This window comes from Caretta caretta, chromosome 5 (assembly GCF_965140235.1).
Source record: "Caretta caretta isolate rCarCar2 chromosome 5, rCarCar1.hap1, whole genome shotgun sequence".
Lineage (NCBI taxonomy): Eukaryota > Metazoa > Chordata > Testudines > Cheloniidae > Caretta > Caretta caretta.
The window spans coordinates 96287699-96303942 of record NC_134210.1 but is presented as its reverse complement, the minus strand read 5'-3'; the positions used below and the strand labels follow the sequence as shown (position 1 = coordinate 96303942).

The 16244-nt window shown below is 39.5% G+C and overlaps 1 protein-coding gene across 5 annotated transcripts in view; it reads left to right on the top strand.

The window, feature by feature from the left end:
- VPS13A (vacuolar protein sorting 13 homolog A) overlaps window positions 1–16244 on the top strand; it is a 315178-nt gene that overhangs the window by 249655 nt on the left and 49279 nt on the right. For all 5 annotated transcript variants that reach the window (XM_075128708.1, XM_075128710.1, XM_075128707.1 and 2 more), the window contains 3 exons: window positions 11164–11249; window positions 12492–12615; window positions 14257–14331. In XM_075128708.1, the coding sequence (XP_074984809.1) occupies window positions 11164–11249; window positions 12492–12615; window positions 14257–14331 (285 nt within the window). The remainder of the gene's footprint in view (window positions 1–11163; window positions 11250–12491; window positions 12616–14256; window positions 14332–16244) is intronic.

The window sequence follows — 16244 nt, the reverse complement described above, 5'->3', positions numbered from 1 at the left end:
TGAGAGAGACCAGCTTTTGAGCTACACAGAGCTGTTTCTCAGGTCATTTGTAACTCGAAAGCTTATCTCTCTCACCAACAGAAGTTGGTCCAGTAAAAGATACTACCTTTCCTACCTTGTCTCTCTCTCTCTAAATAAAAATATGGAGCCATTTTTATAATGTCACTTTTTCTGACCAAAATTGCACTTTTTAAAGCACTGTTTTTATCAAATCAGGAAAAAATGTATTTGTGTTTGGATGTTTCACCTGCTCCCACCACAAATAGCCTGTTTTGAATAGGGTTGTAGATGGAAAAGTACTCCATGCGTAGAGCAATTAACAGATTGACATAGGCTGATGCTAGCAGAGGTACCATTTTTCTCCAAAGCCTCAGAAACAAACAGTATGAGAGATAATTAACAATATCAATTACAGTTATGCCCTGATCTCTATTCTTTATACACCCAAAAACTCTTACTGAAGTTAGCAGTTTTGTTTGCACAAATAAAGCAGGAACAGAAACATGCTGCTATTGTTATAATTTAGCTTAGAGTAGCAAATTCTATTCACCAATTTTTATTTGTTTTGTGTATTAAGGTTTTAGGAACACTTGTTGACCTTACAATATCATGCACAGTTCGTACACTTAAACTGATGCCATCAGGGATTTCTGATTGTGTTAAACTGGGTATCTATATTCTAGTTGTTCTAACAGCTTGATATGAGTGTGGTGAAGGATTTGTACTTGGTACTATTAAGACTTATTTTAGACAGTTAAAGTTACCAGACTACATAAACATGGAATAGGCCTTGCTGTGCATTTAATTAACTTGTTTACTATATTGTAACTATTTACTATTACACAGCTTCTTTCATTCATCACTAAAATACTTTCACCTGTGGAATTCAGAGGCGGTCCTTTGTTGTTGTGGGGGTCTCCAGGACTAAGCGCTGCCTAGCCACCAGATTTTCTGTCTCCAGCTGCAGGACAAGTTGTCAGTTCAGTTTCTCATGAGCATTTTGTTTTATACATTTAATTTTTTCATTAGTTTTCGTGCAATAACTTCATTTCAGCTTCTAGCTCCTCTCTCTCTTTTATGAGGTGAGGAATTAGGCCTCTGGTTTCTCTGGAATAGCACCTTTTGAATGGGCTCCTCTCTCCTTCATTGCGGCAGCAGAGAAGCCGTACAAGCATCAAGTGAACTCCGAGATGTTTAGGTGGCATTTTCAGAATGCTTAGAGGGCAAGCTATGACCTGCTGCCAGAAACCATCTACCCTGGCTCTGCCAGGATATGGGCTTGAGAAGGAGAGCTGCTGCTGTCCTGCTGCCACAAGCTGCTAATCCTCGCTCTGTCAGGTCCTTGGGTTTTGAGTGGGAGAAGTGTGTAGGTCCTTGACCGTGGCCTGAAGCCATGACTCGACCATGGAAGGCTCAACAAAGAGCATGAAGATTTCCACAGAGAGAAGAACCCCTGAACAAACAATGAGGGTAAGTCTTGTAAATTCCAAAGACTTCAGGTCCCAAAAAAGCAGAAGCAAGTGTCTCCTTCGTAAACTACCAATATGTATTGTTAATGAGTAAACCATGTAAAAATTGTGGTTTAAAGCCTTTCTCCTTTGCCTTCTAACCCTCAGGGTGGGAGGGAATCTTTGCTGCATTTTTTCTCCTCAGAGGGGCTCTTTCACAGTGCCTCTCTGTCAAGTTCACTGCCCCTTTCCCACCCTGCAGTATGTGTGGGCAGAGAAGCATGTTTCTCCTGTGAAGCCCTGCTTCAGGTTGCAGCCTAATGGGACTTGTGCCTGTCTGGCTTTCAGCCCACAGATCCTCACTCTGCCAGGGAAAGGTGCTTAGTCTAATGAGTGGGAAGGGGTCCCTCTCTCCACCCTTACCACTTTCCATTGGCTAGCTTACGTTAAAGCATCACAAGCATTCCACACACTGATCAGAAGGGAGGCGCATGAGTATTTCATGTTCTTGACAGCTGCACTGTAATGGGAATACAGGGAGGCTAGTGAGAAATGCCTTTCCGTGTTCAAAATGACCCCTGCTTTACTCAGTAAAGCTCTGAGTGATACTAAGTCAGTCTGAAAGTGGAGCTCGCCAGCCTGGGAGAGCAGGCAGGCATCCTTTCAGGTGCTTGGGGAGGTGTAGCAGGCTTTTCCCAAAATCAGGATATCTGTACCAGTTGATGGGTTCCCACACCAGGATATATAGCATGCTACTTCTCCCCATACACAGCCAGGGGAAGTACCACAAACACACCATCAAAAAAAAAAAGTTAAACATAAAGGAATTTCATAAGTTCTGTGAACCTGAGGTTGTTGCAGCAGGATTCCCACCAGCGGAAGACACAGTTCCATTCTGAAGGTGTGACTTTCTTCCAAAAGACCCCATGGAGAACAAGAGTGAAGACATACTGCACAGCAATTTTAATACCTCAGCTGTAACCATTCAGACAAAGATTTGGAATGAGGGGCTTTTGATTCTATTCTGGTCAAATCACTTGATGTGACCTGTCACAAGAGCAATGGTTCCTAATTCAGTAGCTATAAAGAAGTCATGTTAGCAATAGGGTCATCCTAAACAGATATCTTGGGCATGCAAATTAACAGATGAGGAACTGTTCAGGGAAACAGAAAAATCAGTGGAGTAACTGAATTAGCAGAGAGGTCTCTACCCTCACTATCAAAGCCAGCATAGTCAACACCAAGACTATTCAAGAAGGGACTGTTCCCCATTCAGAGTTAAAATTCTGGAGAAGAAGCTCCCAAGAAAATCTATATATATATATATATATATATATATATATATATATTTTCTTCCCAAGCTAACTAAATTCTCACCATGACAAAGACAAAAGGAGCATTTGTGTATGAGAGCTCATAATTCTTGTACAAAACTCTTACTTTTGATCTACCCTCTGCACCCAGAGTCATAAGAAATGACTGTTAATCACAGCAAGACTCATATCGCAAGTTATGAATTTATATCTGTTCATGGACAATATGCCAATCAGTACCCTGTCCAAAGATACAGACCCTCTCATAACTTGCCAACTGCAATAGAATATCTGGAAGATGTGTTTCTAAAATCTCTGAGTATACATCCTTTTAGTTCACTTCAAGAGCCCTGTCAGTGGCACATCTGAACAAACACACACAAACTTGGCCACACAGATTTAGACCCAGTGGTCCATCAAGTCCAGTATCCTGTCTGATAGTTGCCGGAACCAGTTACTTCAGAAGAAGGCTCAAGAAACCATGTAGTGGGTAGATACGTGGTGATCACGGGAGAATTTGCCTCCTGCTTCCCACTGGGGGTTTATGATTGAAACATGACTTTACTTTTCCTGGTTTCGGAAGGTCTATACCCAGAGGTCAAACTTCTTTTTGAAAATGGAAATCGATCCCTGGGCTCAGAAGAATCTGCTGATTCTAAGAGAGTTCACACAAAGGACATAGAAAAGAGGGAAAAGAGAGAGCCAACGTCATCCTCCTAGTCCCCTGTTGGCCCAGGATGCGCTTCAGACTTGACAGACAGCCATAGAACCTCCATTCCACCTGAAGAAAGCACCAGACTTCTTGAAGCAGGGTAGTCTTCTTCATCCAGACCTGGATAACCTACAGTTAACAGTCTGGGCATCAGAAGAGAGGTGTGTAGTTCAGCAGGGTTTCTCTTTTAGCCTCATCGATGAGTACTTTTTAATAGTCAAACAGAACTGAATCAGGAAATTCCATTCATTGGTATGGTCAAAATGATTTCTGGTGTAAGGGGAGAATAGAAACTCTCTGGGACACAAACTGTCTCTCTATTTGTATAGTGTCCTGCACAGTAGAGCCTTGACCTCTAGATGCTATCCAATACAAATAGTAATAATAACTAGTGATCTGTGCTACACTAGAATTTTTACAGAATGGTTGCTTGGAGTCCTACAATCAAGCACCTTACAAGAGGTGGTAACAGCCCTAGCACCATACTGTAGGCTGGCACATCAGACTTCCCATCTGAGTATCATCAAGTTTCAGGATTATTCAGAATGACAGATTAAACAAGTCTGTTGCAGGCCTTTCTAGTTGGTATTCCCTCTGAAAGATAGGGTATAAAATTGGTTTCTGTATCCATACAAGAACCAAATTACTATTGTTATGTATAAAATGTTCTTACAGCCCCGGAAACCTTTCTGTTCGATGTAAATTCTTTTCACAATTCCTGGGAAATGGTTCTCCCATTATTTTGTTCCAATCACTAGCACCCCCTTTGGAATGTTGTGGTATAAATTGGCATTCCTAGCACTGTAAAAATATATCTCAAGCATATTGAGTACACACATCAACTGTACTCAGTTCATCTCATTCCATCCAAAATGCCAGGGCATTTAGGGTCTCAACATTGCTGCAGGTAATCTGTTAAAATCCTGCACCACTTAGCATGCTGCATATCTCGGAAACTATTCACAAAGGAAGAATCAAGTCTCCCTCTACAAGATCCTTGGTGGTATTATCTGGAAAAAGTTTGAGCCTCAAGGGAGATTTGCAAAGTAGGTAAGAAGGTATTATTGGATGAGGTCCCAAGTAACGTTAAATTACAAAGCTCTTGCTTTGTTGGGTGAACTTCTCTTTGCCTGTTGTTCTACTATAATAATAATAAAGACTCTGTTCATCCTCTCTCCTATTTCTGTGATTCATTGCTTGCTATTTCCCATTCCTGATGTATGAGGAGGGAAAGCTGTGCAGCAGAATGATAAATTTCTTACCTAGTAATTTTCTTTCTGTTAACACCTTCTCTCCTCATTCAGTCCACCCTAGTAGTTGGTAAATGACCAGAATACAATTTTTTACAATTGAATTTTTTCTCTAAAGGGAGACTCGGACATATATATATAAATAACCTTAAGATAATTAGGATACCAAGTTATCTTAATGCTAATAATCTGTTGGTGGGGTATTTCTGCAGCTTTGGAAGAACTCTTCTGGGGGTCTGAGCTGAAGACTGGGCTTAGTTCTGGAGTTTCCAGCAACAACACTGGACCACTTCCAAATTCTGCAAGTGGAAGGCATTACCCATTAGTGATGAATGCGGCGAGAAACTGAGAAGATTGTCAGGTAGTATATTTTTCAGTATGTTCAGATCGCATGGCTGGTTAGCTGAGTGCAAAGAAGTGTGGCCTAACAGATTCACAATTGCTATTTAATCTCTAGCAGTTTTCTGGTTCTTGCATCCTCCCCCGCCCCCATTTTGCCTCACCTAATTAAGATGGCCCTTAAATCGTTCAAATGTATGTGGGCCAGTTCTGAGTGGGCATCACCCATACTGTTGGCAATTGCCAGATGCCAATCCCTACATTGTGGAGAGATGGTAAAGTGCAGTTCTGCTGCCTCTGTTCTTACTCCATCTCCTACTTTCAGAACTATGAGAAGCTCCACACTCTCCAAAAGAGTGTCTGTGTGTATATCTCCCCCATTACCCATCAAGGGTACCATATATGCCAGGAACTTCGTATGCATGGGTAATCTGTACTGCTAGTAAGAATAAGCTGCACAGAGTGGGAAGTAGACCTGTGCTTCAATTTTTACAGATACTTGTTTTGGGGGTCCAGTTTCACAGATAATTTTTGTCCTCTTTTTACATCTAATCAGTGAAACATTTGCTCAAATCGGCTGGTTCTTCGAGTGCTGGTCTGTGTGTATTCCACTGTGTACTCCATGTGCCTGAGAAGAGAGAATTCTAGCAAGTAATGTCCATTGGTCCGCTCCTGCACAGTTTGTTTCCTTGTCCTCTATACCTAAAGTATAAGAGGCAGTGCAGACCAACGCCTCTCCCATTCCTTCTTGCTGCGCATTACGAGTTGAACTCCTCTGGTGTCCGAAACTGATTCTCTTCAGTGTTCTTTCCTGTAAATATTTAAGTTACTGTTAGTAGTTTTTGTAGTTAGATAAGTAGTTAGTTAGAATCTTCGCCCCAGGGGATCCCCCAGACTCTCAGAGCAGGGCTTAAATTATGCCCAGGCTCCTGGGTTTTAAGAATTAAATCTCTTGCCCCCACTATTTTTCAGTCAGCAACAACCACCAGTGCTGCCTGTACTGCCTCGGAGAAGCTCATATCTCATAGAATCATAGGAGTGGAAGGGACCTGAAAAGGTCATCTAGTCCAGTCCCCTGCACTCCAGTGATGGAAATTCCACAACCTCCCTTGAAAGCCTATTGCAGAACTTAACTACACTTTACAGTTAGAAAAAAAAATGTCCTGACATCTAAACTAAATTTCCCATGCTGCAGATTAAGCCTACCTTCAGTGGAGATGGAGAACAATTGATCACATCCTCTTTATAGTAGCTCTTCACATCTTTGAAGACTGATATCAGGTCCCTCCTCAGTCTTCTTGTCTCAAAACTAAACGTGCCAACTACATTTTAACCTTTCCTCATAGTACTGTAAACATTTTATCATTTTTGTTGCTCTCCTCTGGACTCTCTCTAGTCTATCCACATCTTTCCTAAAATGTGTTCCCCCCCAAAATTGGACACAGTACTCCAGCTGAGACTTCACCAGTGCCAAGTAGAGTGGGATAATTGTGTCTTACATCTGACACTTCTGTAATGAGCCCCAGAATATTAGCTTTTTTTTTGCGCAACTGTATCACATTGGTGACTCTCATTTAATTTGTGATGTGTAACCCTCAGATCCTTTTCAGCAGTACAACCACCTTGCCCTTTATTCCACATTTTGTAGCTGTTCATTTGATTTTTCCTTCCCAACTATAGTTCTTTATACTTGTCTTTATTGAATTTCATCTTGTTGATTTCTGACCAATTTTCCAATGTGTCAGGGTTGGTTTGAATTCTAATTCTGTCCTCCAAAGTGCTTGCAACCGCTCCCAGCCTGCTGTAATCTGCAAATTTTATAAGCATACTCTCCACTTCATTCTTCATGTCATTAATGAAAATATTGAAGAGTATCAGACTCGGAGCTACAGAAAGTTTCTTTCACATTAGCAAATGTTTCTTCAGTGTTTGTTTCACAGCTTTAAAGAAACAATCATTGAGAGTTCTTATCCTTCCACCACTAAGAGTTTTACTTTATCATGGTGTTCTGGGATACAATCGTCCTCCAAACTATTTATAGCTGAATAATGCAGAACACACCTTTAAATAAATATTTGTTACATCACTCAATAGGTACAGTTCAATTTATTTCAGGAGCCTTCCTCTGTTAATACTTTAACATGCACCCATAGAATCTCTCATATGTAGTTTGAATCAAAATGGTAAATTAGGATTTTTTTTAAATGTTGTAATGTCCCTTTGTTGTTCTTAATACATATATGCATGTAGGTATTGGAAGTTAAACCTTCCCACATATTTAAATATGGCATTTTCACCAGTAAATTGTTAATCACAGCAGTTTTGTAAAAGTAAGTGAAATTATAAGATACTAGGCATAAAGATAGAAATGGAAAAGACCAATAGCTGTTATCTCATCTATCCTCTTCAAGTATAGATTGTTTCCTACATATTTTCTGTTCCTTTACCAAAAATAGGTTTCAATGTAAAGTGATGTTGCTTTTGATGTATCTGTGTCAGTACTCTTTTAAAAAAAACAAAAACAAAAAAAACCCCTACCAACTGGAAGAGGAAGACTGATAATGAAGCGTTTGAGGCAATGGTTTAATTTTAAGTGGGGTCAGTGGAGATAAGTTGACATCTTCTGATGGCTTTTTGATCTACTCTTGAAACAAATTGGTTGCCTCAGTTCAGTTTCCAGTGGATAGACATCCATGTCACACAAATCATCACCTTAGTAGGTACTGATTATGACAAAACTGTCCAATTATGACAGTCTTATGCCTTGTCTACACTACAGTTTTGTTTTGTTGACAAAACTCAGCTGATGTAACTCCCCTGCTATGCTCACATAAAACGAGAGGCATACGGCTTATGTCAGTGTAGTTAGGGTGACAGTGTCTCTGTAGACACTGCATTCCTTACATCAGCTATTGGCTGTCATAATTCTCAGTTTCACAGCTCTGCTGCTGCCCCCGTCTCCGCTCCAAGCTTGGCTGCCTCCCAGGCTCCTGACTTGGGCTGCCTCCCGGGCTCCCTGCTGGGAGACCTGCTGCCCCCTGGGGTCCTGGCTCCGTGCTGGACTCCTAGTCCAGATCTCCCCACCGGATGCAAGAAGCCTGGGCTTTTCCCCCACTCGCAGCTAGGAGCATGGAAGTGAGAAGCCCCCTAGGGGGCAGCTGGGCTTCTGGTGGGGAACAGCATGGAGCTCAGAGCTCTGGCTGTCAGTCCCCCACATTGCCCCTCTTCAGTAGGTGGAAGCACTCCTGGTGAGGACGTGCACCACCGACAGGAGGAGGATAATTACTGTGGTGGCTGTAAGTCAACCTAACATAAGTTAACTTATCTTTGTAGTGTAGACATAACCTTAGTGGAAAGACCAGCAACTATGTCCACATTAGATAAAAAGATGTACATTTAACATGTTAGCTGGTTGAGGTAAACCTTACAGTCCCCCATAGAGTTTACCTCAACAAACTAATGTGTTAACGCTGTAACTGCTTTGTTTACATAGGGATTTTAATATGTCAGTAAACGCGTGTTTGAAAAATACTCATTTTTTCCTAAAAGAAGTCAATGCCCAAATGCACATGAAAAATCCTCTGCCCTCTTACTTCAGTAATTCACCCACATTAGGATATAGGCTAAGCTCACTCAGAAATGTGTTTAAAGTCTCTTGTTTCTAACAAGTTTATAGAACGGTTTCTTTGACCAACATGGCCAAGGCTTTTTTTTTTTTTAGAAATGTATAATGAAACTGTACTGTAGATAACTAAGGTATGTAAGATTCAAATCTTTATGAAGGAATAATTTAGTTTATTTAGAAAAACAATAAGGATGAAATCCTGTCTCTATTAAAATCAGTGTGAGTTTTGCCATTGACTTCAGTGAGCCCGGATTTCACCACAGGATTTGAAGAGTTGTTGACTGAGTGTGCTCAATTTTCAATTCTTTAATTTAAATTATATTTTAAATGTTTCCTTTGTCCAGTCCTTAGGTGTAGCTATGGAAGATTGTTGAATAAAATAATACCTGGTATAAACTTAAGACCTTGACAAGGATAAGCAAATGTTAATGAAGGCATTTTTTTTTATTTTGGAGATCATCTTTTCATTTTTCTGGTGTGATTTTTGTAACAAATGTATTAGTCACTAAAATTCTAAACCAATGTAATAACTGATAAGTTAATGGAAACTTCTAAATGTTTCTTGTGCATAGAATTGTATATTGTCCATATGTATTTTTCTCCTTGTCATTGCATTGCGTGAATTTTGTCTGTAAACCAAAAACATTTTATATTGGGTAATATCCCAGTTGTTAAATTACTGTATACAAAGGAAAACATAATTTTTAAAAACTGTTAGGTCAAGTGGTTTTCGCAGCAGTTTGCTTATAATAGAAATCTCCAGTTTCACTGTAGGACTTCCTAATTTGTTTTTATTATATTAACAGTGGTTTCAAGTGGTGATCAATAGTCGCCACATGGCTCTATTCTTTTAACTTGAGAGAGGACTTGACCTCTGAATCTTAGAAATGATTTTGGAAACTTTTAGGTCTACAGTATTTCAAGGACTATTTTTTGGTTATCTGTTCTATATTCATTTAAAAAAAAACCAGTAATACAAAGGGGATGTTTGTGTGCGCTCTAATGGAAAAAAGAGAAAGTAAACAGCTCTTGTCCTTATTTCCCAGCAACACAGGATCCAAATTAGAACAAATTTCTTAGGCTAAGCAGAATACTTTTGGAACATCGTCACTGCAAGCAAAGGAGCTGTGCCAGAGTTGAAGCTGAAGGAGAAACCTGCTTTACATTTTTATATAGTTGTTCATTCCTCTGAAATCCAGGCTTCCAGAAGCTGCCAAGTTGTACTAAGTTTACAGAGCCTTAGCATTTAAAACTGTAGAGTCTGATATCATGGATTCGCCATTTTAAATACAATTCCCTCATGAACAGTGAGAAGATTCAGCTACTTTATTCACAAACTACTGTACATGATTAAACTTGATAAGTTCATGGTATGATGGGATAACATGGTTTTGGTAATTAAATATTATTGGTAAATGGGCCCAATGGCCTGTGATGGGATATTAGATGGGGTGGGATCTGAGTTACCCAGGAAAGAATTTTCTGTAGTATCTGGCTGATAAATGTTGCCCATATGCTCAGGGTTTAGCTGATCGCCATATTTGGGGTCGGGAAGGAATTTTCCTCCAGGGCAGATTGGAAGAGGCCCTGGAGGTTTTTCACCTTCCTCTGTAGCATGGGGCACGGGTCACTTGCTGGAGGATTCTCTGCTCCTTGAAGTCTTTAAACTACGATTTGAGGACTTCAATAGCACAGATAGAGGTGTGAGGTTTTTTGCAGGAGTGGTGGGTGAAATTCTGTGGCCTGTGTTGTGCAGGAGGTCAGACTAGTTGATTATAATGGTCCCTTCTGACCTAAATATCTATGAATCTATGAAATGAGTATGTATGTGTGTTATGGAAAATGCACAGAGAATGCAGAAGCATGCTGCCCATCATGTGATTTCCAGTACCAAAGAAGTGTCCTGTAGTTAATCTGATCCTATGTCTGGAATTCTTGTATGGAGTTGAATTCAGTTCTGTTAGCAGTGATAGTGATTCTAATGTGTTCATGGTAGTCAGGTTGATTCTAATTTAAAGAGTCCAAGAGTCATACCATAGTTATGTTGGGAATCCATTTATTTTTTCATATACATTTTAATTATATTGCAGTGCACTGTAAGTATGGGAAAATTTGAGTTCAAAATCCTTCTGTGTAGCTGTTTTGGAGTCAAGACCTTGATGATGCAGCCAGCTTTGGACAGGGCTGATCCCAATGGATCATTTATTTGCCCATCTGTATTAACAGAAATCAATTTCACATACAGTTGTCTAAAGATTATATCTTCATGGCAAATGCAAAATGTCACAAAAATTTTGGTTGTGTTCTGATTTTTTTTTGAGTAGGTAGCTCTTTATTGGATAGAAGGTACAATGTTGTGTTCAGTTATAGTAAGTTGCTTTTATTCAGATTAGAAATTGAGATATAAGCAAGAAATAAATAAATGAATTAATGTATTTTATGGGATGCTATAACACTTTTTCTCTTTTTCTTCTAGAAAATTGAAAATGGAAGATTTGCACAACTCAAATATGTTACACATGCCATGGTCAATAATACAGATTTGTTAATGATAACAAAAAGGTAGAGGCTTTTCTCTTTGAATAGTAAATAATTTAAAATGTACCACCAAAGTGTTGGAGTGATAATTATTTTAGATAAACAACTATTTTTTATCGTTTTGTTAAGTAGGTGTTTACACATGTGGATATATGGAGATATACATTATGCATATATGTTCACACGTGTGGCTATATGGAGATTGTGTCTTTTTTATTTATATATATATATATTTATATATATATAAAATACACACAAAATCTCCATATAGCCACACGTGTGAACATATATGTATAGAAAATGTATATATGTATGTACATATATGTGTGTATATATATATATATAAAATGGAGGAAAAAGTGCATCTGGCATCCTGTTACCTATGACTCTTTCGTTGCCAGTTTGGCAAAGAATATATTATCCTATGCCTCACGTGTGTAGCTTCTATAATCCAAGGATGACTAACTTGCTTTCATGTTTTCTCTAACTGAGACAGATAAACTGAATATTTAGTCAGGATGAAGTCAGTGGGATTCTATATGGACTCAGGGATCCACCTGTGTAAAGCACATTGCAAGACTGGAATCTAAGTAAAGATACTCAGTAATAAAGGAATGGAATTTCCTCTAAGACTCAAACATATTTAATAGTGGAACATAAGTCAATTTTTCTGTCTGGGGACTATTTTTCCTCTGAGAATATCAGGTTAGAAATAGAGTAGCTGCTTGGCTTAAAAGAAAGATGCTGATAGATGCTATTGTAAATAAGCACAGGAACCTGCAGAATGTAGGCGTTGTCTACACTGGGATATCCAGGAAAATTAATCCGAATTAACTAAAGGTCTGAATTTGCAGTGCATTAGTTAAACCACATTAAACCCCTATGTGGATGCTATTGGTCAGAATTAAAGTAGCCTTAATGTGTTTTACCTTAATTCACCTCCAAAGTAAATTATGCTAAACCGAATTAAGACCATTTTAATTTTGAATAACGGTATCCAGAAAGGGGTTTAATGTAATTTAACTAATGCACTTTAAAAGTTAATTTGGATTAACTTTCCTGAGTGTCCGTATGTGTCTTTTCAAAAGTTGTGCTATGTGGTTGTTGCATGTAGCTTGTGGGAAACTATCTGAAATAATAAGACAACTTCACTGTACCTAACATTTAGTTCCTAATTTCTTTGGTGTGGGGAGGGGAAGTATTTCATACCCTGTTTTATTTTCTGCTTTCATTTTTGAACTGTTTATTATATTTTACTCTTTCTAGTGGTATTTTGTTTGTGACAAAAGGAACATTTGGACAGCTGACATGTGAGTGGCAGTACACTTATGATGAGTTTACCAAAGAGCCATTCATTGTTGATGGAAGAAGATTACGCATTGAAGCCAAGGTAGGGTAGATGCCTGGCTAGTAGTAGAATGAAATGTGAAAGTACCACTTAATTTTTTTTTCTTTTGACACATTTACAGGAGGCAGCTCAGACTTGTCTGTGAGGGCTTAATCATATCCCAAACCAACTTTCCTCTAGCAAGTGGATCAGAATGGCAACTCAACTTTCCCAATTTAATTTTTCAGTTCCTGGCTTTTAAAGTCAATTTTGGGTGATAACAAGGGGAGTTTCCTTCTCCCCATTCACCTTTTTTTTTCACCTTCCACCCAGACACTTTTCTTCTCTGGGGAAAATATTTATTAAAATAAATAAATAAATAAACATACATTTTCCCAGGTAGGATTGTACCCTAAACAGATCACCTGCAGATCTCTTTTCCTGTATTTGCTGCCCTAGCTCTCAGTGCAGTAGAACCAGCCATATCTGTCAAGATATCCTCTCAAGAATTACAGATCCACAGTCAGCCAGAGGAAAGAGGCTTAGGATATGTCTACATTCCAATATGAGCTCAGGGTTACAGAGACTCAAGGCAGCTGACCACATCTGTTTTCCTGGAGTTGATTGAAGATTCTTGGGTTAGAGAGGACAAAGAAAGATTATGGCAGTATAGGATACTTTTGGTGGACTCCCAGGGCCGGAGTCAGAGGTGGGTGGGAGGCTGTATCTACACTGTAAAGCAATAGGTCCTGGCTTGACTCTGGCTCAAACCCTCCACCACTGCAGGGTTCTAGAACCCGAGGTCTGAGTCCGAGTCTCAGAGATTTGTGTGTAGACGGAAGGAGGTTTTGGGCTCAAGCCTGAATCTAAGCTTCATCTTATATTGCAGTGTAGACATACTTGTAGAGTCTTGAGAGCTTCTTGCAGGTCCTACATCCCCCTTCTATACACGCTAACACTCCTTTGGAGACAGTAGTAAGAGAGCGTCACTACTCTTCAACTCCTGGGACACAACAGGAAGGGCTGTCTTCCCAGATCAGGGTTTTATCTGGGGAAGTCCAAATACCCTCCCTAAAGCCCCTGGCACAAGAGTTACTTGGCAAAGGGTCTGGTATCCTCTTTCTTAGAGGAGTGGAATTTGGGAGAAGATTTGGACTCAGGAAAACCTTTTTTATCTGACAATAAGGATAATGTAATGTCCTCTCCATGGACTATGCTCCTAAAGGGAGTGTAATGTCCTCTCCATGGACTATGCTCCTAAAGGGAGCAGCAGCCAGGAAGAGGGATTGATCCTAAAATGGAATTCACTAACGAAGTGATTCTGTACATGAAAAATTGTGTACATACATGAGAGAACTGTCAAGAAACAGTTAAATTTAGCCACAGTACACATAGGTTCTCACGTAGTTTACTTCAGACCATTATTACACAGAAAATTTAGCACATCACATTTTGCTTTTATTAACCCGCTTTTCCCAGGTAGACTAGATTATTTTATAGATATAAATGTTTAAAGTGATCTACAGTGTATTAAACAGAGTGATATGTTGTAAAGTAAGATTTTTGATTAAAAATCAGTTTATTATGTAGACTGCACTTTGAAGGTCACTTTTGTAGAGCAAATCAGAGTATAAAAGCATTATACATTCATTAACTTTAGAAAAATTGAGGTCATAACTTAACTTAAAATTGCTTGTTTTGTAGGAACGAGTTAAGTCCGTATTTCATGCCAAAGAGTTTGGAAAAATAATTAATTTTAGGACTCCAGAAGACGCCAAGGTAAATACCAGCCACTGCTATTTAAATTATAGTAATACAATACTATACTTTTGTTAAAAAGCCTGACTTCATGGGAGCATTGACATGGTAAGGAAGAAATGTTCCATACTTAGTGTTTATTGGGGGGAACTACCCTGAGGACTGCAGGTTCAGCTTCTATGTTTTCTCAGGGCAGATGATTAAATAAGTGCTGTTACTCATTTTGGAGAGTAAACTTATTTTGTGAAAAGTAAGTTGGTTTTCCACTTATAAATACATCCTATAAATAATATTTAGCATTTGTATAACATATCAAAGTCTTTTGCAAAAAATATTAACTTATCAATCGTGACAACATTCCTCCAGTTATAATTAATATTCTGAAATGTGAAATTTTCTTAAATAGTTGAAGTCTTAGTGGGCAGGGGTAGAAAATTTGTCGGGTTGTTTTTTTTAATTGTTTTTTTAAAATGTATTGTGCAATGAATTACAGTATTTCAGCACACAAAATAAAAAGCTCCTCTACAGATCGTTACACACGATTACTTATAGTAGTTTTTACAGTAAACTTCTTTGGGGATCACATTTGCAATGAAACTCCTTTATTTGGGCACAATTCAATAATTCTACATGGCCACTAAACAAACAGAAACCAACAATAAACTAGTGAGTATTTAGTTTTCAAAAATGCACAGATCTAATGCAAAATATCTCCTTGCTTAGGCCCATGTAAGACTTTATTTTATGTAAGACTATTGATTTGACTGTGTGAGTGGTAAGCAACGAGTAATATAGCAGAGCCAGTTAAAATACTGGGTTTCAGTGTATTAGTCTTTCAATGATAGAAATCAAAATGCAGTGTAGCTTTGGTGAAAAGTGAAAATTAGACTGGAGGATTCATCCCAGTTCCTAGAGGGCATTTATTTGCATCACAGAACCATTCTCCTAGTTTGGTTTAAATAGCACTATTTGTTCAAGACACACGTGGAAGAGAAGGTTTGCAGGTCAGATTTGAAATACTGGTAAGATTAATCTTTTAGTGCTTCTGTGTATTCACACTTGTGAGATAGGGTCCTCCTCGTGTCGAGCTGTAAAAAAAGCCATGTTCATTGAGTGCATGAGTGATCTCACATAAGCTTTTTGTCGTCACTATGTGTGCGTGCCTTAATTCTTCGCTCCCACCACAGACAGTGAACAGAACTCACTTTCATATCCCTAGGCTAGGTCTTCTCTCAGTTTAGCTTATTATTTTTCTTGTGGTTAGTTTGTGTGGAGTAGTATAGAGTGTTTCTCAAATGCATCCACCAGGGACTTTTCTTGTGGCCACAGCCTCCTGGGAGGTGATTGCGGGGGGGTAAAGCAGCGGCCTCTCCCCCAAGGCCACCAGCAGGGGTCACGCCTTGCCCCTCTGCAGGGACACAAATGCTGGAGTTGATGCTGGAGTTGAAGCTCCAGGTGCGGGGCTTAGGTCTTCATCTCTGCCCCGGAGTCCACCCCGAAGTGCTCCGCTCCCCATACTAGAAGGGAGAGATGCTTGGGGCTCTAGGCTCAGTTGACTTCTCAATTCCTGCAGCCTCCAAGGTGCTAGGGACTGACCCTCTGTGCTGAGGTGTTCTTACACAGGGCTCAAGATACATTGTGCTGCTCCAGCCTCAGCTTCACCATCTGTCTTAGGCCCAAGACCAGATCTTAGGTCTTGTATTGGGAATAATCCCTTATTTGGCACCACCAGCACTGGCTAAATCAAAAGCAACACCACAGACGGAACAGGCACTGCTAAGTAAGTCCTCAGTGGCCTTCACAAAACATAGAAAGCGGCCATTTCTGTGTGTACTCCTCATTTGGCACCAATGCCCTCAGAACCAACTTCAGAACTATCCTCTGGTGCCAATGCCTCTGCCTTGGCATCACAAGTCAATGCAGATATCTGTTAG